This window comes from Oryctolagus cuniculus, chromosome 19 (genome assembly GCF_051225735.1).
Source record: "Oryctolagus cuniculus isolate XC-2025 breed Fujian yellow rabbit chromosome 19, ASM5122573v1, whole genome shotgun sequence".
Classification (NCBI taxonomy): domain Eukaryota; kingdom Metazoa; phylum Chordata; class Mammalia; order Lagomorpha; family Leporidae; genus Oryctolagus; species Oryctolagus cuniculus.
In genome coordinates this window covers 10,523,234-10,547,086 of record NC_142885.1, presented here as the reverse complement: position 1 = coordinate 10,547,086, position 23,853 = coordinate 10,523,234, and the positions used below count along the sequence as shown (strand labels likewise).

The following is a 23,853-nucleotide window of genomic DNA, read 5'->3' as shown; positions in this document are numbered from 1 at the left end:
ATGCCCCAGAGCCCGTGGCTGCAGCAGGAGTCCCGTTTCACCAGCAAACAAGCAGGCTGGGTCTCCCTCTCTCTCCCTCCTCCCCGCCCCGTCATCTTGGGGCCTGGCCCAGGGCAGCCTGGAGTCCCCTGTGCCACCTGCCGGCTGCTGTTGTCCGTCCAAGGCCTCAGCTCCCTGGATTCCGAGCCCCAGGCCGGGGCTGCACTCTGGTTTGGGTGGGCACTGGCGTGGGGCCGGCGGCTGGGGTCCAGAGGCTGCTGGCTCCCCTGGGGTCCCGGGCCTGGGCAGCAGAGAAGTGGTCCCTCTGTGCACAGCCCTGGGGCTCAGAGCTGGGTCTCCCTGCCCAGCCTGGCCACTGCTGGCTCTGGTTCCCAGGGGACGCCGCAGCCCAGCCTCCCCGTACCTGTCACCACCCCAGGAACGCGCACACAGTGGGGACAGCACCTGTATTGTCAGATACAGTAACAAATGTGACAGCACGCGGCCGCAGAGAGATGCACTCCGCAAGGAGCCACAGCCTCTCAGGAAAACCAACAGCACCAGGGAGGGACCGGCGCTCCGGCCACGGAGGGAGTTGCGCCCCAGGGTGGCGCCAGCACCTTTGATTGTGAGCCCCAGCACGGCCCAGCGGGAGAGGGACGCCAGGGCCAGGCGGGGCGCGGGGGACGCAGGGCCCACGAGGCCTTGAGGACCATGGTAGGAGCTGCCCGGGGCGGTGGGCCTCAGGCACTGTCCTCTCTCCAGTCTGTGGCCGACCTGGCACAAGGGGCAGACCCTGGGGATTTCCCAGGGGGAGGGGCGCCTCCCACACGCAGTCCCCTCCTCTGGGGTGGGAGGAGCTGGAGGGGGAGACTGGGAAGTAGCGGTGGGGACGCCAACTGGGCCTGGGGGACCCTTGCGCCCCCAGTGCCTGTCTCCCGTGGCCCCCAAGTCCACACGACTGTCTATTTAGATTCTCCCTGCTGTAGGCCTGGCCCCCCAGGCCCGTGGAGCAGACCCCAAGCCGGGGAAATGAGCCCACGGTGCAGGGTGCCACCAACCTTCTCCAGGGAAGATGGGAATCCAGCAGGGGCCGGAGGACAAGGCTTCAGGGGGCCCGAGTTCGAATCCCACCCCGGCCATCCTCTGTCCAGCAGCCCTGGCGGGGCGCGTGAGCCTGTGAGCCTCGCCCCGTAGAACACGAGGGCTACAAGGATTAAGTCAGGCGACTCGGCCAGCTCCTGGACAGGCCGGAGCAGCTGCGACTCCATAAATGACGAGAGTTAGGACGGCCCCCCACCCCGTGCCTCCCCAGGCCCCCCTCCCTGTCGCCTGCAGGGTGTGGGGGGACAGGGGGAGGGAGGGGCTCTCCCTGGGATGCTGTCCCCTCCAGTCCCTGTGCTTGGAGGCGCCGTCCGTCCCCAAGGCCCCAACACTCCTCGCAAGTGTCCACGCTGGAGCCCCAGCCCGCACGGGGTCTCCGGCCAGGCCCGGGGCTGCTCCTGGGGCGTGGGGCTCATTTCCTGCTGCTTGGTGGGTCGGCGCGCTTCTGCCCAGGGTCCGGGCCGAGCAGGGCAGAGAGGACGCCGTCGGACGGGGGGCCACCCCGCTTCATCTTGAGGCTGGCTCTCAGGGCCGCGTCCTGGCCGGAGCCGCCCTCGGGGGACGCCAGGGGATCTGCGAGGAGAAGGGGGGCTGCGCTTTCAGCACCCCGCATCGGTCCACTGCCCGATCCTCCCTACCCTCACCCCTCCACCCCTGCATTCCCGCATTCGCCCAGCCACACCCCGCAGGGCGCTCACCGTGGACCCCGATCATGTGTTCCAAGATGAGGACCCTCTCGGCCAGGATCTTCAGGGCCTCCCGCAGCTGCTGTACCCCCTCACCCTGGGGGGCAGGAGGCGGGGCGGGCATGGGGCCACCCTACACAGCACAGTCCCGCCCTCCCTTCCACCTCCCCCACCAGTCGCAGGCTGAATCCCTGCTGAGTGTGCCAGCCCGGGGGTCCCACCTCCGTCCACTGCCCAGGAGGCACCGGGAGCGTGATCCATGGCCCCATGGAGGAGCCCACGTTCCCGCCTCCCCTCCCACCACCCCGTGAGCCAGGCCGTGTGGTTACCTCGCTGGCTGCTTTCTCCCCGCCGTCGGCCTTCGTGGCAGGCTCGCCCTGGGGAGCAAGGGGGGCGGTCAGCACCATAGGGGGCGGCAGGTGGCTGTCGCCCTGCCCACGGCTGAAGACTTCAGGAAGTGCGGGGCACACAGGGCCTGCGGACAGGGCCCGGCCATGGCCTGGGGGTCCCCGCGTCGGTGCAGCCCGAGGCGGGAGCAGTCGCACTCGGAGCCCCGGGAACCTCATGCCTGGTGGGGCTCTGCTTCCCCGTCTCTGACCCGGGCCCAGGAAGCAGCGCCAGCGTCCCACGAACTGCCCTCCCTGTGCCTCTGTCTTCCCATCTCTAGAATGGGGACAGCGGCACCGAGCGCACACTTCTGAGGAGGCACACTTCTGAGGAGGTGTTAAGTCAGTACTGGGTGAGGAGGCGCTGTCCCAGGCACTGTCCCAGGGCTCCCCGCTGGTGGCTGTCCCAGGAGGCAGTGAGGCGGCGGAGGCTGGCAGCCCTGGGTGGACCTCCCGGCTCTGTCCCTGCCACGAGCTGCAGCCTCGGCCAAGGTAACTGACCGCTCTGAGTCTCTGGCCAAGGCTGATAAGGAGGTGCAGGCTTGCTGGTGGCCGGAAGTGAGGCCTAGGTGGACGGCAGTGCTTGCGGCCTGGGGCCTATCTCCAGGAGGGGCGGTGGTCCCAGGTGGGCTGTGTTAACCCTCCGATGTCTGGGTCCAGAGGAGGATGGGGCAGCCAGGGGGCATAGCCCCTTCACCCCAGGGGGGAGGAAGAGCCCTGGGAGCCATCACCCACCCCTCCACGGGTCTCCACCCCCCACCCCGACCCCCAGTTCCCAAGCAGCAGCTGCTTCAGGCCTGGGCGCAGACCCTGACCCACCTGGGGACACTGGGCTGAGCTCTGGCAGGGCTGCCCAGGTAGACCCCCCCCGGCCCAGCCCTGCTAGCCAGCGCCCTGGGCTCGCCTCAGAGTCCCCCTGCCCTGCCAGGGACCCCAGCGCCAAGCCCTCCTGCATGGCCCACGCTCATGGCTGGCACCACCCTGTCACAAGGGGAGTGATGCTGCCAGCCCCCTGGCAAGGGGACGGTGGGCAGGAAGGAGACACGAGTCCCCTGGCACTGTGCCAGGGACAGCCAAGGCCTCACCTGGGATCCGGGTGCTCCTGGGGGTCCCGGGGGGCCGTGGGGGCCGGGTGGACCTGTGGGACAGAGCTGCCGATGGGGATTTGCACCCTGTGGGCCTCTCCCACAAGCACCTGCCAACGGGGGTTCCCCCGGCCAGCGAGTGGAGGCTTAGGACAAACGGGGTGGGTATGGCACATGCCCCCAGGGAGAACAGCCCCCCCACCCCGGACCTGATCCTCCTATGGTCCTGTTCACATGGCTATGCCACCTGTCACGCCCATCCCACTCAGGGTCAGGACCCAAGTGCCTCCAGCAGCCTCTTGCCTGGACCCTCTGCATGGCCCCCTTGGAAATGCATGCCCGGCGAGGCCTCTCTCAAGGCCTTGGGCCCTCAGTCCAGTGCCTCTGAGCCCTCAGCCCCCAGAGCCCCCTGGGAAGCTCCCCTACTCCTGCTGCTGCCAATTGGACCTTCTCTGTCCATCTACCTTCCAGGCTAGCTCTTTCCTGTCGGTCCCAGGCTGGACGACCCCTCCTCCAGGAAGCCTCCCTTGCACCCACCCCCAGGCAGATTGTCCACAGTCCCTGTGTCTGTCTCCCCCAGAGGCCGGGCGGGGCGGGGCCTGCAGGGTCAGGCCGGGTCTCCTGCCACGTCTGCAGGCTCTGCACAGAGAGGCCTCTGTCCCCAAGGGTCCCCAGAGCTGCCAGGCTACGGGGAGCCCCTGCTGGGCTGCGCTCCATGAGCCACTCCCAGACTTGGGGAAGACACTGGGGATGGGCAGCAGGGCAGGACCCCCCTCCCGAGACACCACTGAGTCCCGAGTCCCGGGGGGGACCTCCAAGCACAGCACCCTCCTCCTCCCTCTGGGCTCACGTTCCAGACGAAGCCCCGCCCCCTCCCCCTCCCCCTCCCAGCCACTCTGCCCATGGAAGTGACTTTGCCCTGAGATGGAACTGCAAGATCACACGTGCTCCGGCACCCCGGGACCCCGAGAGCCCGCCCAGCACACAGGCGGTGGGGAAGCCGCCCCCGGGACACTCAGATCCCCCTCCGGAGGCCTGGGATCCAGTCCCGGCTCCCTGCTAGTGTGCACCCTGGGAGGCAGCCGTGATGGCTCCGGCACTCGGGTCCCCACTGCCCACGTGGGAGACCCGGATGGAGCTCCTGGCTCCTGGCTTTGGCCTGGCCAGCCCTGGCTGTTGCAGGCACCTGGGGAGTGAACTAACAGGTAGAAGACTTCTCTCTCTCTCTCTCTCTCTCTCTCTCTCTCTGCATTTTAAGTAAAATGAGAATGACTAACAATTGAAGAGTGAATGAGTGACGGAGTGGTGGCTAGGCCCGCCCACTCATTGGCCCGTGGGTTACCCAGCTGTGCACCTGCACAGGTGGTGCTGGGAGGGACAGGGGTCCAGGTTCCCCCCACCCTCCAGACACTGACCCCACATTGCCCCCTGGCCCAGGCCCCAGGAGGAGCTGTCCCCAGGGAGCTGGGGCCTCCTCTCGCACTACACAGGGAGCCACGGCAGGCCCAGGCCCCAGGCCCCAGCACCCTCTGGGGGATGGAGACCCTCGCCCAGCCACGTCCTTGGCCCCAGCTGCTGCCCTGTCCACTTGCCTGGGGGGCCAGGGGGGCCCCGGGGGCCGGGGACACCGGCCAGCACTGTGTCCATGACCGCAGGGGTCAGCTGGGAGTCGCCATCTGTGGAGAGAGCAGAGCGCCCGGCGATGGGGGGACGGCGCTGGCCGCACCGGGGGGGGGGGGCGGGGGAGGCAGGCCAACTGTCCATCAAGCTCCTTCCAGAACATTCCAGATGCCCCAGCCTTGCCCCAACGCCCTGGACCTGTGCTGTCTCCCAAGCCCCACCCCAGGACCTCAGCTTGTCCCACGCCCAGAGCCAGAGCACAGGGTCTAGGTGAGAGTGGGACCCTCCACACACAGAGGCCTGGCCCGGGCCTGGGCTGTGCCGTGGGCTCAGGGCCCCCAGCTCCCCTGCCTCAGCCCCCTGCCCCTCCCTGAACGCCCCCAGCCCAGTTCTCCAGGAAAGGGGCAGTGTAGACGCAGGGGGCTGAGCCCAGCCAGGGCAGCACTGGCCCCCAGACCAGCATTGCCTGTCGCTTCCCACGAGCGATGCTACGCCCACCACCACCCAGGGCGGGAACCCCGCCTCACCCCGCCCCTCCCTGCTGGGGTCAGCCCTGGCTGGGGCTGAGTTTCAACTCCACAGTAGCTTCCTGTCTGTGCCTTACAGACGGGGAAACTGAGGCAGAGTGGGCGGGGGGGCTTCAGGCTCAGTGTCAATGCTCAGCTCGGGGCCTTGCTGCCTGGCGGGAGGGGCTTGGGGGTCTCTGGATTTCAGGTTGATCCTGGGGCATGCACTTAGCCTCTGGGGCAGGGGTCAGGCTGCCTCCGGGGACCCCCACAGCCCACATGGGGGTGCCCAGGTCCCAGGCCCAGCTCGGCTTCCGATTCCATCTCCCCGTGATGCGCGCCCTTGGGGGCCCCGGTGCTCGGGTCCCCGTCCCCCCCGGAGCTCCCCAGAGGACAACCTGGCTCCAGCCCCCGCCCCCGGGCCCGGCACTGACCGTCGCTGTCGGGAGAGGGCTTCAGGGAGTAGAGGACGCCTTGGGGGCCGTCTGGGGGGAGGCCCGGGCTGCCTGCTGGGCCCGGGGGTCCTGGGGGGCCGGGGCGCCCCATCTCTCCAGGAAGCCCCCGGGGCCCCGGTGGCCCCAAGAGCCCTGTGACAGGGAAGAGAGGGAGGTGCCATGAGGCCAGGGCTCGGCGAGTTACCGACGGGGAAACTGAGGCCCTGGGCAGGTCAGGGCTCCACTCCTGGCTGCAGGGGAGGGAGGAGCGACTGTGGAGCCAGCAGGGGGCGCCCTCCCAGGGCGGGTACACTGAAGCTGGCAGCCTGCCTGGGCCAGCCCTGTCCCTGCCTTGCCCGGGGGCCACTCCCCTACAGGACCCAGGATGGGTAGGCAGGGGGGCGGGGGTCCTGGAGGTACCTCAGTGGCTGGAGGGAGCCCAGACCCTGGTGGCCCCCTACCTGCAGCTGCCCCAGGTGGGGAATGGGCCACCCCGCCCGTCCCCAGCCTGCCCTCCCCGTTCCCCATGGGTGCCGCCAGGCGCATGTGTGTCCATACCAGGAGGCCCCGCCGGGCCCTTCTCTCCTGTCTGACCTCGGTCACCTTTGGAGCCTGGGGGGCCTGCAGGCCCTGGTGGTCCCGTCTGCCCCGGGGGCCCTGGGGAGAGAGAATATGAGGCCCAGGCCAGCTCCCCATGTCCCAAGCCAAGGCCCCCGACTGCCGCCCGGTGCTGTCGGTCATGATGGCTTCCAGGCCGCCAGGTCTGCTCAGGGCCATGGCTCGGGTTGATGACTCTGCTCGGACCGACCGCCTCCCCGCTGGGTCAGGAACGGGCCTCGGGGCACAGGAGACCCCGGGAGCCCCAGAGGATGCATCCGCCCAGCCCCGCGCTCCGGGTCCCAACGGTGGACATGTGAGGGCCGCGCAGTGGCCTGGGGACAGCCCCTTGTCACTCTGGGTTTGCTGATGTGCTGGAGGGACCTGCGCCGGCCCTCAGGGTGCTGCTGGCTGGGACTGTGCCGACTCAGGCCTGGGAGGAAGGGCCAGCCAGAATGGAACCCAGGCGTCACCATTTGCAGGGTATGTGCGCCACCTGGTGGCCACTCTGAGAACTGCACTTTCCCAGTGGGAGACAACCCCCCCCCCACCTGGGGGGTTTTGGGATATCCCCCCCCACTTCAGCCAATTTAGCGGAACGAGAGACACCTGCCTCTCCTCCCCCCTGCCCTGGTCCCAGAACCCAGCACCAGAACCGGCAGACACATACAGGACTGGGGAGGGGGGGACTGGCCCGCTGACTCTGGGGGCAGAGCTAGGGGCCTCTAGTACAGCTGGGGACCAGGCAGGTGACAGGCCCTGGCTGCCGGACAACCCGAGCGGAGCCACTCATGTCTTCGAGCCACACTCGAAGGTGTCCCCAGACTTCAGAGCTGTGCTTGGGGGTGCTATAAAACATGGGCACAGCACAGGCGCCACCAGGTGCATCCCCACCGGCCTCCACCCCCGCTGGACTGGCAGGTGTGAGCCGGACACGTGCCTGGGGGCCAGCGCCAGCACAGGCCTAGCACGAGGCCGCGAATGGACGCGACCACTACTCGGTTTGCAGGGTTCATCGGGGGACCCCAGGAAGCATGTGGCGTGGGGACAGTGAGCCCCAGTCCCCCGCAGGGGTTGGGGCAGACCAGCGCCAGGACTGCACCTACAGAGGTGCCGGTGACTCAGCTGTGGCCGCCGGCTTCCCCCAAGGACCGCCAGCCACGGAGGCCATGACTGCCGCTTTGTAAGGCCTGGGATGTGTGTGCGTGTGTGGCCCCAGTGGGCAGCCCCGCTCACCGGCTGGGCCCGTGGGCCTTCTCCTGGGGGACCCCGGGTAGGCGAGAGGGATGGCGCCGGGGAGAAAGTCCTGGTTCCAGGGCGGGGCCGTGCTGCCCACGGCTGGCAGGTCGTTGTCCGGCTCTGGGGACCGCTCGGCCGCTTCTAGAAGCAGAACCTGGGAGGGAGAGGGGTCGAGGGTCAGGCCAGTGTTCGGGGCCACGTGTGTGCGGGGCCATGCGTGTGCAGGTCACGCGCCCGGTGATGCCTGCACTGCCCACGGCTGTGCCTGGGCCCTTATGCACCCCAGTGGGGTCTCAGCGCCCTCTGCCAGGTCCCTCGGGTTCTGTCCCTTGTACCTGTCAGGGGGTGAGAGCGACAGGGTGAGCAACCAACACACTTGCCCAGGTCCCCGCAGGGAGCGCTCGTGTGGGCATGGGCCCCTCGCTGCCTGGCTCAGGGCATAAACTCCGTGGCTAGGGCACATTTGTGTCTGGAAGGCAGGAGGGAGGGAGAGAGGGAAGAAGAAAGAGAGGGAGGAGGAGGGGAGAGATCAAGTGTCCTAGCCCCTCCCCTCCAGGGGGCAGGGCTCAAAGCCCACCAGACCCACAGCCTACACTCATGCTTGCTGGGGCCTGGGGTTCCCTGCTGCCCCCACATACGCCAGCAGAGGGCGCTGCGTGCCAGCGATGGCTGCAGGGCCACTCCATGGGCTGGGGGGTGGGGGGACAGAGGGGTCTGGCGGCCCAGTGACTCCTGCTGACACAGGGGACAATGAGCCACCTCACAGCCCTCAGACGCAGGCCGGGCCCAGCTTCTGTGGGTGCGCGGGGTGCAGGGCCCCTCTGAGCACCTCTTCCACTGACTGGGGTCTCCCTCTGCCCACCCATACCCGGGGCCACCTGAGTCCCTCTCCTTTCTGGTCCTCGTAGGGACCCAAGGGACAGGAAGGGTTCTGGTGGCCACATCATAGATGAGGCAGACCCGGAGACAGCCAGCGGTCACCCAGTGACGTGTGGACCTGGCCAGTGACCCCTAAGATGCCCGGGAGGAAGGGACGGCTCTGATCCCTGCCCCAGGCCCTGGGCAACGCTGGCTGGCCACGACCAAGACTGGGGCTGTGGGTGGTGGAGGAGCAGCCGGGGATGGGGGGACCCAGGGCAGTGGGTGGGGGCGGGGAGGAGGGGCAGCCACAGGTGCGGTCAGGTTGAGCTGCAGCGGGGGAGGGGCTGAGGATGGGGGGGCAGCAGAGGTTGGCTGGGGAGGAGGGAGGTGTGGAGAGCAGCCTGGAGGTCCTGGGGAGTCAGCCCTGGGAGGGCCCCCCCGTGGCCCCAAAGCCTGGCTCCCTTCTTCCTGGGCCCCCTCCCACGGAGCCCAGGGACCTGGGCAGAGGGGCCCTGGCCCTCGCCAGGGTCCCAGCCCTCTGGGCCCGGCTCTGGCCAGCCTCTTACTCCCACCCGGCATGAGCTCACCAGGGCGGGCAGCGTGGGTGTGGGCACTCAGGCCGGGAGAGCCAGACCGCAGCCTTGGAGCGGGGGCAGCGGCCCCAATGACGTCACTGAGGCGGGACAGCGCCGCCCTGCGCCAGGGAGAGGCCGAACTCTGCGGCTCGGGTGATGGCACGCAGGGCAGTCATGAGGTTGGGGGGGGGATAGGCAGGGAATGTTCCGGAGCCTGCTGGCTCAGGGGTCAGAAGTCCCTGGGGGACCAGCAGGGGCCCTGCTGGTCACCTGTCCCCACCTGCCCCTTCCTGCTTTGCCCCAGAACCCCCTGTTGTGCACCTGTGTGTGTCGCTCAAGCCAGTCACCATAATGTTTGCAACCGGGAGAGTCCCAGGGCCCAGTGCTGGCCCTGGGGACACAGGGAGTCTACTTTGGGAGTGCCTGGCTTTACATACTTCCTGCCTTTGAACGAGGAACACAGTGTGAGGATGTGGTGCCTTGAGGGGCAGCAGCCACTCTGTAGCCATGAGACATGGTCCAGGAAGTGGAGGGGAGGGAGGTGGAGAGCTCGGTGGCTGAGCCGCCCCCACCCCCCACCCCAAGGCCACCTGCCCCGGCTCCGCCTTCACCTGCCGGCTCCCCAGCCTCTGTGCTGAGCTCACCCTCCCCCCCAACCCGCTCCCAGTCCTCCTGGACTCCTGCAGACCCCCGCCTGCCCCCTGCTCATGGCCCCACCCCCTCCCGGTGGCCCCGAGGGTGAGAAGCAGGCAGGTGGGTGGGTAGGGGGGCGGCTCCTCTATGTCCCTGCCACACAGCCGAGGAGACAGACTGCAGGGGGAGAGGACCTGCCGGGGCGGGCATCCGGGCCCCTCCCCCACCCTGCTGACTCTGCCCCAGCCCGAAGGCCCCCAGCAGGGACAAGACCTCCCTTTCAGGGTCCCCCACCTGTTGTCTGTGCAGGATGCCAGGGGCCCCGGGCAGGGGGAAGCGTCAGGGCTGGAGGCAGGAGGGCACGGGCCAGGGCCAGGCGGGTGGGGCCAGCTGGCTCAGGGCCCCACCCATTCCCCTGGAGCTGCGACTTCTAACACCCACGGTGCTGGGCCGGGGCCAGACCAAGCTGTCAGCAGCCGCTCCAGCTGCTCGGTGCCAAACCACGCACGGCAGCAGGTGTGCGGCAAGTGCCAGGCCGGCCCTGCCTGCTCTTGGAGCTCAGGAGCCAGGAGCCCACGCCCACGCCGCTCCCAGCAGCGGGGGCGGCCTCGGCCTGAGGGGCGGCGTCCACCCCCTCAACCTCCCACCCCCCATCCCGGGCCCCTGCCCACTTGTACAAGGGTGACTGCCAGGACTTGCAGGAGCAGTCCCCTCGGTCGTCCAGAGCAGAGGGGGCCCAGGTAGCCAGGCCCTCGGCCCCGGGGCCGGGGAGCCCAGCACCATGCAGCCCGGCCACAGCCGTGCCCGCTGGCCCGGGACCCTCAGGTGTCTCCCTGTGCCACTCTCCCCACCCAGAGCCACCCTCAGCAGCACCCGAAGCCTGGGGCCCCCAGCAGGTGTCCGAGCCTCCCGGCCCCGCCCCCAGCCCGGCTGACCTTGGCCTCCAGCGTGGTCAGGCGCTCGCTCATGTCACTGAGCCGGGTGCAGTTCATGCATTCTGGAAGGGAAGAGAGCCCCAGCGTCTTCACCGAGAAAACTCCTACTCAACCTTCAGGGCCTTGTCCTCAGGACCCTCTCCTCCCCTCTGCTGTGCCTCTAAGCCTGCTTTCTATTTCAACTTTTGATTTGAATGTCAGAGAGACAGTGAATGAGAAAGGGAGATCTTCCAAAATGTCTACAACAACTGGGGCTGGGCCAGGCTGAAGCCAGGAGCCAGGAACTCCATCGGGGTCTCCTACATGGGTGGCAGGGATCCAGGTCTCTGGGCCATCGGCTGCTGCCCCCCAGGGTGTACATTAGCAGGGAGCTGGACCGGACGCTGGAGCTGGGACTTGAACCCAGGCACCTGATACGGTAAGCAGGCGTCCCAAGAAGAGGCTCAAACCACCGTGCACACGCCCGCCCCTCGGAGCCTCCGGCCTGAGCACCCATGGCTGCATCACCCATCAGTCAGCAAGGTGTCTGCTCCCCACTGAGCGCCAAATCAGCCCTGGGTGGCGGCAGCCTGGGGATGGCGGTGAGGGCGGGGTTTGTGCATTTTGTTGGCGGGTGAACCCTGGTGCCAGGTATGGAGCAGGGACTCTGATGGGCACGTGGCAGATGGGACTTGGAGAACCACGGTCAGGGGGAGGTGACCCGCACAGAGAGCCGGGCTGGGCTGCAGGGGGCCAGTCCGGTGGGGGAGGCATTGTGGTTGGAGAGAAAACACGCACCCATCCCTGCGTGAACAGGAGTGGAATAGGGCCAGGGCTGCCTGCCTCATGGCAGAACTGGGGCCCACTGGGGGGCCGCCGGGAGTGGGGGAGGGGAGACTGACGGGCAGCTGGTCGAAGGTTTCGGTGGGTGAAGGTCTAGGCCAGACATGCCTTTTTTCTCAAAGCGCTCCCCCGCAGCCACGGGTGCGGTCGGTGGGAGGGAGTGGCGGGCGCGGGGAGGCGGAAGATGAATTAGCCGGTGGGGCTGGTGACCCCTGAGGCGCGCGTGTCCCAGAGCTGTAATTATCTGATGAAGAAATAGCTACTTTGTAGAGACGCCGGCATGCCTCTCTCTCTGCTGCTCATCTCAAAGCTTCAGCCCGCCAGGACGCCCCCCCAGGCCCCCCCAGGCACGCAGCGGGCATGGTAGGGTTGTGGGGGACTCAGGAGCTCCTACTTGGCTTCTGGGGACTGGGGGGGTGGCTGTCACCCCCCGTGCTCCTCCTCCCTGCCCCCAGCCATGGTGATTCTTCCTCGAAAGACCTGGGGACCCAGGAGGGCTCTTGGTTGCGGGGGGCCAAGGCTGTGTCCCCCCCTCCCCGTTGACCTGGGTGCTGGCCACAGAGCCAGAGCCCTCCGTGGCTTGCTGGAAGTGGCTGGTGGGCTGCAGAGGCCCCGCCTCCCTGACCCCCTCCTCCCGCCCCGCCTCGCTTCTACCCTTGGCTGGGACAAGTCGGTGGCTTAGGAGCGTGGACAGAACTGCGATCCGCGAAACAGACCACAGACGGGGCGAGGCCTGCATGGTCCAGCGGCCGGAGAAACGGAGGCGGCGGCTTCCTGGCTTTAACACCCCTGTGTCCCCCTTGGCTTCGGATCCACAGGGCACAGAGGGAACGGCAGGTGCACGAGAGAGGCTGGTGTCCACCCAGCCAGCCCAGCAAACCAGGGGAGGCCAGAATCCCCGGGATCCCCTTAGCAGGCGCTCCAGATCCGGATCCGGCCGGCTGGGTTTAGGGCTCCCTCACCCCCACCCCCACCCCCACCCCCGTGGGTGGGCCCTGGAGACAGCACCAGAGAGGCAGCTCCTGGCCCCACCGGGCTCTGTGACCGGACGAGGCCCTGCCTGCCCGGCTTGGGGCCCTGGCTCCCCTCACTGAGACGCCGGCTGGAACTGCCCGGGACTCCGGATTCCAGCAGCCTGCCCCCGACCCCCGCAGCACTTGTCCTAACACACACGGGTGAGAAACAGATCCTTGCCCATATGGGTGTCTCAGACGCGTGGAGGTACCAGGCCCCCCAGCATGTGTGACGGGGCCGGGGTGGAGAGGGGGAGAGAGAGGGAGAAGGGGCTGTGCATTTACCCCTGGAAAGAGACTAGAGACTCAAGACCCACGTCTAACCCAACTCCTCTCTCTCTCTCTCTCTCTCTCTGCACCTCAGTTTTCCCGCCTGTAAAAGGGGTCTACACTGGATCGGCTCCACGCGGGGTCTCGGAGATGGGTCTGCAGGCAGGCAGCTTGCACATGGCGGCGTCACCAGTTGGCCACCCCCGCCGCAACCGGACATGGGTGGGGTCTTCAGAAATTCTATGGTAAATGCAAAGTATGAAAAACCTATGCGTGCATTTCATTTTTTTTTTTTTTTTTTTTGCACCGGATTTAACATGTTTGCCTTCTGTTTCCTGAGAGACTTCTTGGAAGGTGGTTGTAGGCACCCGGAAGTGGAGGAAAAAATCTGTAGATCTGGCTGCACCGCCAAAGCTCGGCCTTTGCAAGTTCACTGAATGCCAGGGTCTCAGTTTTCTCATCAGAAAAATGGGCATGACCGTCCCTCCCTGGCCCACCCCGAGAGGTGGACAGTCGCAGGCTGGGCCGTGTTGTGGGAGTGGCTCTGGGGCTCTGGGATCTGGGCTGGGGGGAGGAGGAGCTACTCCCCCACTCCACCGACCCTTGGGATTAATGACCATGAGCCCCAGGCACAGAACTCCTGCTTCAGCTTCCAGCCTGAACTCCCTGGCCTCCCGACAGCAGGAGCCAGCTCCCCAGGCTGCACCCTTCCCCACACACACCCTGTCGGTTCCGCTCCTCGGACCCCTGCCTGATCCAAGGCCCGACCCACTCCCGGGCCCCGAGTGAGCTCATCAACCAAGGGCGGATCTGTGGGGGTGGGGGGTGTCTGTGACTCAGCGCCCGCTGCCAGATTTCGCCGACACCTGGAAAGGCACGGGCGTCGCCCGGTGGTATCTCTACTTGGCAAACTGTTCCTGCTACAAACGTGCTGAGCCCACCTCTGGGCTGGGGACCCAGCCACAGGCCGTGTGAAGTGCTGTGCTCTTGGTGGGGCCCTGCAAACAAACACTCGTTCTTAGTCTGCTGTCACCGACAGAGGCGGAGTAATGAGGTGCCCGGGTGGCCCGGGTTCCGAGTGTGACCCTGCTGCGAGGTCACTCCCCCGTGGACCTCTCTTTCCAGGACAGCCCCAGGGAACAGTGCCGTCCCCACGAGGAGAGCAGGGCGCTGGAGACGCCCGGCAGAGCTGCGAGGGGGCCCCAAGCCCAGAGATGCCAGCGCACCTGCATGTGCACGCAGGCTGGGGAAGGCAACAGAGACCCCCGGGCACAGCGCTGTCACTGGGCGTGGCCCCTGCCGGCCCGATCTGCAGGAAGGGAAGAAGCTCCCGGCCCATCGGGTCCTAGCCCAGGCGTCCGGAGGCGGGGCCGGCCACAGCTGGTCTCAGTGTCTGCGGCTTGGACAGCTGGGCCGCAGCGTGGGAGGAGAGGGGAACAGAGCCTGCACCCCTCCCTTCGGCTGCTCTGAGCTTTAAGGAGATGGTGGGGGTGGGGGAGCGGGAAGCAGGCGCCTGCAGGGGTAGGGTCTGGCCAGGGTCCCTTCTCTCTCTCCCCTACCACCCCTCTTCCCTCCCCCCCCCAGTTCTGCAGGTCGAGCTCAGGAGCTGCAGCCAAAGGGGCTGCTTGGGAGGGGGCCCCTGAGTCCCAGGAAGCCGGGTTGGGCTCCAAACAGCGCTGTGAGTGCAGCCGCTACTCGGGGTCCTCTGCTCGCCCAAGAGGGGTTGGCAGTGACTCGCTGGGGCCCCAGAGCCCAGAGAGGCAGCAGCCCAGTCAAGCCGCGGGCGTGAGCCAGCATCGCCCTGCGGACGGGGCCGGAGACCCTGAATTCAGAGGTGCTGCACCGTGCCCACCCCACCGTGAAATGCCTTCTGTGTGTCCCGAGCCCATTCGGCGACTGAATCGTTCGTTTTCCTGCCGACTTCCTGGTACCCCGGGCCCCAGCCCACCCTTGGTCTCCTGCTCCCCGAGTGCCCCGTCCCGCAGTGTGGCTGGTGTTTCCGGCTTGGGCTACGGGGTCTTCCCTCACCCCAAGTTTCCCATCTCCTGAGCTCCGGTTCCTTTAGCCGGAGGCGCCGTACAAGGGGACCTGTCCGCCTGCAAGGCCGAGCCGAACGCAGCCACAACCTTGACCGCCGCGGGGAGGAGCTGCTGAGCGAAACAGAATTTCTAGCTCGTCAGAGGCTGCAGCCTAGGCACACTTGGGCCTCAGCAAAACCAGGGCCCCCCTTTCCCTGGCCCACGGGCCATCGCTTTGGAAGGATGGTCTCCTGCAGGGTTCAGGAAGTCACACGAAATCTATCAACCGCCCCAGCCAGGCCCTGGGTGAGGACCACGGCCAGGGGTCGGCAGGACGTGGAGCAGGGCGCTGGGGATGTAGCCTTGGTCCGTTTCTGGTCTCTCCATCTCTCTCCCCGTCACTCTACTTTTCAAGTAAGTACATGACTCCTACCAGAAAAGCAGCCCACTCCATGGAAATTGAACGCCCTGTTCTTGTAATATCCACACTGACGCCCCCGCGAGGTCAGAGCGCTCAGGGGGCCCCGCCCGCCCCCATGGTGGCGCCAGGGACCACCTTTATTTTTATTTATTTTACTTTTTAAAGATTTTTTTCTTTGAGAGGCAGAGAGACAGAGAGAGAGAGAGACAGAGAGGGAGAGAGAGAAAGAGAGGTCTTCCATCCGCTGGTTCACTCCCAATTGGCTGCAATGGCCGCAGCTGCACCAATCTGAAGCCAGGAGCCAGGAGCTTCTTCCGGGTCTCACACGTGGGTACAGGGGCCCAAGGACTTGGGCCATCTTCTGCTGCTTTCCCAGGTCACAGCAGAGAGCTGGATCGGAAGTGGAGCAGCTGGGTCTTGAACTGGTGCCCGCATGGGATGCTGGTGTCACAGGCAGAGGATGAACCTACAGCGCCACAGCACCAGCGCCGGCCCCGGAGGCTGAGGTTTCTAACAAGCAAGCCTTGGGGATACAGCCACACACAGCTGACGGCTTTGTGGGGCCTGGTGTGGCTCAGCCCGGGGGTGTCAGACCCCCGGCAGCTGGGAGCTCCTCGAGGGGTCTGTGTCCCTCACACTCGGCACCCGGCGCCCAGCTACCCAGTGCCAGGGCCACTCCTGTGCCTCTCACCCCAGTGGCCTTGGCTTTCCCACATCGAAGCTTCTGGAAGGGTCCTGAGCCTGCCATCAGATGGGGACCACGTGAGAGCCGTGCATTGCGCCCGTGCTTGGACCCGCCCCGTGCGGCTGGCTCAGAAGCCAAACGCAGGGCTGCACACAGGGCCCCCTCCCAGGCCCTGGCCCTGAACCTCAGCAGTCCCAACCTTCACCTGCTGGGAGGTGCCGACCTCTGCCCCACCTCAGCGCGCAGCAGGAGGCCGTTCAAGCTCACAGCCCCAACAGCTCAGTGGACAGCATTCAGAGCGCTGGACACAACGTGGTCAGTTGGGGCGCTGGCCCCTGCACGTCTCATAGTCCCAGGAGCTGAGACGTGCAGAGGCTTAGCGCGGACCAATGGTGAGACAGACGGAAACATTCCCTCTGCTCCAATCCCTGCTGCTACAGCCCAGCTCCCACCAGGATTGGAAGAACCTTCCAGAAACCTCCAGAGGGAAGGCACAGAGCCCCATAGCATGGATGGCAGTCCCGGCCTCTGCCATACAACAGCCAGATGCTCCGGCAGCCTCCCACAGGGGCAGGCAGGGCCAGGGGCAGCCCTGCTCTGCTACTGCTCCCAGCCTGTGGGTGGACAGCAGCTCCTGCTCCTGATGGGAGCAGGGGGTCTCTGGAAGTGGCCTCAAGGGGGCAGTGGCGAGCCACGTGCCCAACAGGTGCAGGTGCTCAGCGACTGGAGCCCATCCGGGCCTGGGGAGGGAGGGGGGCGTCAGGATCTGCCCCCGCCCCGGGGAGGAGATAGGACGAAGTTGTTAGAAGGCTGGAGGGGGGTAGCAGATGGGGTCTACATCTCAGACGAGGGGCTTGCCCACAGCTTCCGAACACATAGTAGGTTCTCGGCCCACACTGTGCACTCCTGGCCCCTGGCTTGGCACGGGGGCAGTCACAGCTGGCAGAGGGCACTTCCTTCCCCGCCCCCGCCCGCTGCACACGCCGGCCGTGGTGGATGAACGTGACGTCTCGCAGGCCCACACCTGACCCCGTGGGACCGGGCAGCTGCCCGGACAGCGCCTGACATCATCGGCCAGTCGCTCCCAGAGGCTAAAATTAGGCAGCAGAAACAGAGGGTGTTGCTGGATGTCTCCAAAGAAAACAGGGGCGAGGGCCTGGCGATGGATCGGGGAAGAATTTCTGTGAGTCAGCCCCGGCCTGGGACGACAGGCACGGTTAGAGGCGAGCCCTAACTGGGGACCCAAGCTCCCAGCACTGACCTACCACCACCTGCCCACAACCCCGCCGGGGACCAACAGAGGCCCACCAGGAAGCCCACCTGGTCATCATGGCCATTCCCTGAAGAGCTCGGCGTCACTGACCAATCAAAGGCAGGCCATGAGCACCACTGACCAATCAGGCACGAGAACACACGCTGGACCCGCCCCTGAAAACCTTCATCCTGAGCCACTCCGGGAGTCTAGGGATGAGTGATGGTGGCTCCTTGCTCCCCTGGTTCACTCCCCAAATGGCCATGGTGGTCAGGGCCAGGCCAAGCCGAAGCCAGGAGCCCAGAACTCCATTAGGGTCTCCCACATGGGTGCAGGGGCCCAAGCACTTGGGCCATCTTCTGCTGCTTTCCCAGGCGCGTTAGCAGGTAGCTGGATCAGAAGTGGAGCAGCCGGGACTCGAACCAGGGCTCTGATACGGATGCTGGAGTTGCAAGGGGTGGCTCAACCCACTGGGCCACAGCGGTCCCCAGTTCGGGGGTTCTATAGCAACTCCTCCAATGAGTTTGGGCGGAGCTGTTTTGAAATGGGAGCATTTGGTTTCTTAAGAGGGAGGAGGTCCCGACAAAGACCTGCTCCGCCTTGGAAATGAGGGGTGTTCATCCCTAAGGATAGCAGAGGAAGGGTGGGCAGGGAGCTGAGAATTTACAAAACACAAGACACGAGGCCCAGTGAGAATTCCACATCACAAGTTCAAGTGCAGTGGGAGATCACGGACCCCCTGAGGTCGTTGGAAGCAAGGTTCCCTGTGGCCCGGGGCTGCCTCGAAGACAGAGTACAGAATTGCCTCTGATGCTCTGCAGAGAGGGGTCCATGACCCCTGCACGTTAAGAGCACTACCCCAATTACACAGTTCAATTCTTTTTTTTTTTTTTTTTTTGACAGGCAGAGTGGACAGTGAGAGAGAGAGACAGAGAGAAAGGTCTTCCTTTTGCCGTTGGTTCACCCTCCAATGGCCGCCGCGGCCGGCGCACCGCGCTGATCCGATGGCAGGAGCCAGGTACTTCTCCTGGTCTCCCATGGGGTGCAGGGCCCAAGCACCTGGGCCATCCTCCACTGCACTCCCGGGCCACATCAGAGAGCTGGCCTGGAAGAGGGGCAACTGGGACAGAATCCGGCACCCCGACCGGGACTAGAACCCGGTGTGCCGGCGCCGCAAGGCGGAGGATTAGCCTAGTGAGCCGTAGCTCCGGCTCAATTCTTCTTACACTCTAGAAAAATCAAGGCCCAGGGAGGCAGTTATTTGCACAAAGTCACACGCAGAAAGTGGCAGGGCCAGCCAGGCTCCCAGCTGTTCATTGTTCATCCTCCCTCCCCACCGGCACCCTCGGCGGCCGGCACCAGGGGCTCACCAGGGGCTGGTCCACCCCAGCAGGTGCCCAGGCGGACAGGAGGAAACAGCACAGCAGGAAAGTCGAAGGCGGGTGGAGAAGACGGGGCTGGGAGGGCCTCCCCAGCTGTCCAGCATTGGGAGGCTCTTGGTTTTCCAGAAGGCGAAGCAAAGCATCTCATTTCTAGGCTAGGAACCTCCGGCTGCTCACTTCTGGCCTGAAGACCTTCATCAACGGTCTCCCAGGAAGGAGGCTGAGCCAGGTGGCAGCCCCGGCAGCCCCCGGCAGCACCAAAGGAAACCATCCCAGGGCGCCCCAGGTGGCCAGCGCGCTTCCCGGCCACGTGGGCCACTCTACCGCCCTCACATGGTGGTGGTGAGAAGTGCAGGCCTGAGCTGGCACGAATCCCCACCAGCGTCCCCACGCAGAGCTGAGCCCAGAGTGGCCTGCTTAGTTTTCTTTCCTGACCACAAAGGAATGGGTCAGGTCACGGCCAGGAACTGCTGATGGGTGGGGTCACAATGCTAGCCACACGGCAGAGTGATTTTTGAAAAGGACACCAATGCCATTCGCTGGTGAATCCAGACTTGCTTCAACAGATGGTGTGGGCACGCCTGGATACCCCCGTGCCGAAGAACGGCTGGGGCCACCCAGCTCTCAGCACGCACAGAGATCGACTCCAAATGGATCAACAACCTGAATATCACAGCTAAAACATGAAGCTCTTAGAAGAAAACACAGAGCGACATCTTCCTGGCTTTGAAGTCTTAGACGTGAGGCCAAAAACATGAGCAACAAATATAAACTAGACTCCATCAAAGTTAAAAACTCTTCAACATCAAAGGGTGTTCTCCAAGAAAAAGACAACCTGCAGAATGGGGGAAAACGCTAGCAAATCACACATCTGTTGGGAGCTTGCTACCCTGATTATATCTTATGTCAAACACCGAAAAGATAGCACAACTTACAACGGAGGAGTAGACTTGCATAGACATTTCACAAAGAAGATAGACGAATGGCCGGCGCCGCGGCTCAATAGGCTAATCCTCCGCCTAGCGGCGCCGGCACACCGGGTTCTAGTCCCGGTCGGGGCGCCGGATTCTGTCCCGGTTGCCCCTCTTCCAGGCCAGCTCTCTGCTGTGGCCAGGGAGTGCAGTGGAGGATGGCCCAGGTGCTTGGGCCCTGCACCCCATGGGAGACCAGGAAAAGCACCTGGCTCCTGGCTCCTGCCATCGGATCAGCGCGGTGCGCCGGCCGCAGCGCGCCGGCCGCGGCGGCCATTGGAGGGTGAACCAACGGCAAAGGAAGACCTTTCTCTCTCTCTCTCTCTCTCTCACTGTCCACTCTGCCTGTCAAAAATAAAAAATAAAAAAAATAAAAAAAAAAAAAGAAGATAGACGAATGGCCAACCGGCCCATGAAAAGATGCTTGGCATAAATGTCACAACTGGGTGTCACTTCACACCCACTTGGATGGCTGTAATTAAACAAACAAAAAACACACACTCTCAGAACAGAAATTAACCAGTATTGGTGGACACATGGAGAAATGGAACACTTGCATGTTGCTGGTGGGAATGTAACATGCTGTGGTTGCTGTGGACAAGGCTGACCACAGGGGTTGCCGTTGAGGTGGCCAGCATCCCATATGGGCGCTGGTTCGAGTCCCACTTCCCATCCAGCTCTCTGCTATGGCCTGGGAAAGCAGTAGAAGATGGTCCAAATGCTCAGGCTCCTGCACCCACATGGGAGACCTGGAAGAAGCTCCTGGATCCTGGATCCCACCTGGCCCATCCCTGGCCATTGCAGCCATCTGGGGAATGAACCAACAGATGGAAGATCTCTCTGTCTCCCTCTCTAACTCTTTCAAATAAATAAATCTAAAAAAAAAAAAAAAAAAAAAGACGATGACCCCACAATGCTACCCCATGTGTATGCTCAAAGGAGTTGAAAATGTGTTCACACCCTGACATGCACACACCATCGCCAAAGCTGAGACCCCAGATGCCCACTGCCAGATGAGTGGACGAGCAAACGGGAAAACTACTTAGCCCTGAAGAGGGAGGGAGTTCTGATAAGGCTGCACGGACGGACCTCCAAAATACGCCCAACACAAGACCTAGTGTGACTCCATATACACGATACAGACAGGTGACTGACAGAGGTAGCCGGGGGCAGGAAGGTGCAGAATGGGCACCGGGCTGCGCCCGTGGTGGTGGGAACGTTCTGGAAGCATGTTGCGTATACAACATGGGTTAAAAGAAGCGAATTTTTTAGAGTGGGTCATTTGACACAGTGCGCATTTTTCTTCACTAAGTCATTTTTCAGATAAACCAGCAACGCCTTTATAACACCCAGGGGAGTTGGGTCCCCCTCCAAGGCAGCTGCCCCAAGTGGGGCTCACGGCCACCAGCCGCTCCCCAGGGCTGAGCAGCAAAGGCAGGTGTGGCGCCCCGGCCACGGGGGGATGCCACGTTGGCACGACCGAGTCAGCACCCCACCGGAAAGGCGGTCGGCCCGAAACGCATCACTTCCGGTTTAAACGCCATCTCTTCCGGTTTAAATGGCCTCACTTCCGGTTTAAAATGGCCTCACTTCCTGTGTGAAGCTCAAACCCTTCTGGCCCAGCCTCCCGGTGTGGAATCTGCAGAAACGGCTGCGACCTGAAGCCAGAGCTGACCTGGGCCCCGTCCATCCCACGCACCTGCCGCCTCCTCCTCCCTCCCTGGAGTTCCAGGCCCTGCCCAGGTCCCATGGCCACCAGCAAGGCCCGGAAGAGAGAGTGCCACGGGGGTCACACCCTAGCCCTGCCTCAGGCCAGCCTGAATTCCTGTCTCTCCCTTACCCACACTGGGGCGAGCATGGGGGACTGAGCAAGCTAATTCACCCCAAGGGCCTCAGTGTTCTCATCTGTAACATGGGACTGCAGATGGGCCTGTTGTTGATGTAGTCGGTTTTTCCCTTTGGGCTCCCTCTTGTCATTTGTTCCACCTGTTCAATAAATGGCATTTTAATAAGAAAAGCTCCGTCTGCTTTGCCAGGTGGAACGGAGAACTCGTATAATGGTCCACGCCGCCTAAAATCAATATCCAGCAGGCTCAGAACGAGTCGCGCGGACTTTCAGCACAGGCCTTGGGGAGTTGCTGTTGGGAGAGGAGCATGCGGCCAGGGGCGTCTGAGGGAGCCAACGGCTGCTACAGAGCTGTGCCGCAGGGCACTGGGGGCTGGGGATGCCTGGGACCCTGGGCAGGAGAGGTTTTCTGAGGGCTGAGATGTGCTGGGAAGTGGGTGGGGTGCAGGAGAGGCGGGGAGGCAGAGAGAGAGAGAGCAGCACGGCTCTACACGGCGCGAGTATGAACGCACGCGGCCTTCTCCACGGCCCTACGAGGAGGGCAGGCCCACAACCCCACTGTGCAGATCAGGAAACTGGACACAGGTTAGGGAATCTGATGGGCGGTGCCTGGCAGAGCTGGGATTCTGTCTCCAAAGGCCATCTGCTTAGCTACCAGCTATGGTGCCTATGGAGAGCCCCCAACAGCTCAAAGGTAAGATGTGAGGGGGTATGAGAGGTGGGAAACAGGACGCTTGAGGCCACAGGGGATGGAGCCAGAGCCCTGTGCATGCACAAACCCTAGGGGGCGCTGTTGCATCACCAGCATGCTAGCCGCAGGCATGCATTACGAGAGCTGTCCAGCAGGTGGCAGTCGCGTGCCTCAAGGAAGCAGGCGCCTCTCCTCAGCCCTCACAAAGCCAGCAGCAGATGCGGGCTGATTGGCTGGAAACCCACGGTGGGGTCCCAAACAGGGGACGGGAGGGAAGGTTTCAATCCGGCTGCAGACAGCAGGCTCTCGGTGGGGAGGGGCGGGCGGGGGTGGCCCGGGCGAGAGGTGGGTGAGATAGAGCGAAGAGCAGCCGGGCGCTGGGGCTGTGTGGATGCGGCACCCGCAGGGCTTGGGCCTTTGTCTTCCAGGTTCAACAGCTGATGGCCAAGAGGGCGTTGCCCTTGTCCCTGCCCCAGGGGAGGGACAGTAACGACAGGCCGTGGCCATGAGTCCAGGAGGCAAAGGCACGGATCTCCCCCAGGACAAACCAATCGGAGACTGCCTGCATCCCGGCGTGGTGGCCCGTCTTGCAGAGACAGCTCTAGAAATCTGAGCGGGAAGGCTGGTGATGTGTGGAGCGATGGGTTAAGCCACAGCCTGCGACACCAGCAACCCATAGGGGCACTGGTTTGAGTCCCGGCCCCTCCACTTCCAAACCAGCTCTCTGTAATGGCCTGGGAAAGCAGTAGAAGACGGCCCAAGTGCATGGGCCCCTGCACCCGTGTGGGAGACCTGGAGGAAGCTCCTGGCTTCGGTGTGGCCCAGCCCTGGTCATTGCTGCCATCTAGGGAATGAACCAGCAGATGGGAGCGTGTTCTCTCGCTAACACTGACTTTCAAATAAGTAGACAAATTTTTAAAAAAATCAGAGTGGCAGCATAGTGAGGTCCAGGTGCTCCTCCCTCCCACCCGCCCCAGAAGGACCCTCAGTTGCTGTCTCCATGCTGCCCCAAGGTCTTTAAGCACACTCTATGAGAAGGCATTCATGTCTGGGGACACTGAGGCCAGGAAGAAGGGGACAGAGAGGCAGCGGGGCCGGGAAAGCCACGATCCCAAGAGTCTGGCCCCAGGACGGCTGGGCTCCTGCCAAGAGACCCCCACCAGCTCTTTGATGAACAGCCAAGAATGTTTCTCTCCGCCAGAGAGCAGCGCGCGTCCCTCTCCTCCCATTCATTTTAATGTGGTTTTCGGCATTGGTTGATGGTGAGCACTGCTGGGCGCAGCAAACATGTGCTTGCAATATGCCGGCGGCTGCGGGGATTCTGCCCCAGCAGGCGGGCGGGCGGGCGGGCGACTTCTGGGAGGACCAGGTTGTCGGTGACTCTCAGGTGTTTCGCCCGGACTCCCTTCGGTCCGCTGACCCAAGTTTTTCCCCGAGCCTTGAGGCAGAAGAGAGGCTGCGGCATGGGGCCCGGGAGGCCTGGCTCAGGGGCCTTGGAGGCAGGACAGTAGAAGTCAGGGCTCTCCGATCAGCCATCAGGGAGACGTGGGGTCTAGCCTGTCATCGTCCTGGGTTATCTCAGGCAAGTGCCCGTCCATCTCTGGGCTGCCGGGCTTGTTTCTCCATGTCTGAGAGAAGGAGTTGGGCTCAGCTGTCAGAGGTCAGTGGTGCTGGGGCACCCTGGGGCCTGGCTCTTGCAGCTCCCACCAGGGTGCCCCGAGCCAGAAGCGAGCCACGCAGGAGCCCCTCAAAGGCCGAGGGTCACTTGTGCTTCTCTGAGAAATGACGGAACCTCGTGGACCCCGAATGCCGTCAGCGCAGCCCCAGGCTCCAAGCCTCCTG

At 64.4% G+C, this 23,853-nt stretch overlaps 1 protein-coding gene across 1 annotated transcript in view; it reads right to left on the bottom strand.

The window, feature by feature from the left end:
• Positions 1-433: 433 nt before the first annotated feature.
• The window catches only part of COL26A1 (collagen type XXVI alpha 1 chain), a 92,476-nt gene continuing 69,056 nt past the window's right edge, over positions 434-23,853 (bottom strand). The window contains exons 4-12 of the mRNA XM_089321071.1: positions 10,641-10,702; positions 7,634-7,790; positions 6,359-6,457; positions 5,801-5,953; positions 4,833-4,916; positions 3,181-3,293; positions 2,099-2,146; positions 1,782-1,866; positions 434-1,656 (exon numbers count right to left, since the gene is read on the bottom strand). Coding sequence (XP_089177197.1) covers positions 1,496-1,656; positions 1,782-1,866; positions 2,099-2,146; positions 3,181-3,293; positions 4,833-4,916; positions 5,801-5,953; positions 6,359-6,457; positions 7,634-7,790; positions 10,641-10,702 — 962 coding nt within the window. The 3' untranslated portion in view covers positions 434-1,495. The remainder of the gene's footprint in view (positions 1,657-1,781; positions 1,867-2,098; positions 2,147-3,180; positions 3,294-4,832; positions 4,917-5,800; positions 5,954-6,358; positions 6,458-7,633; positions 7,791-10,640; positions 10,703-23,853) is intronic.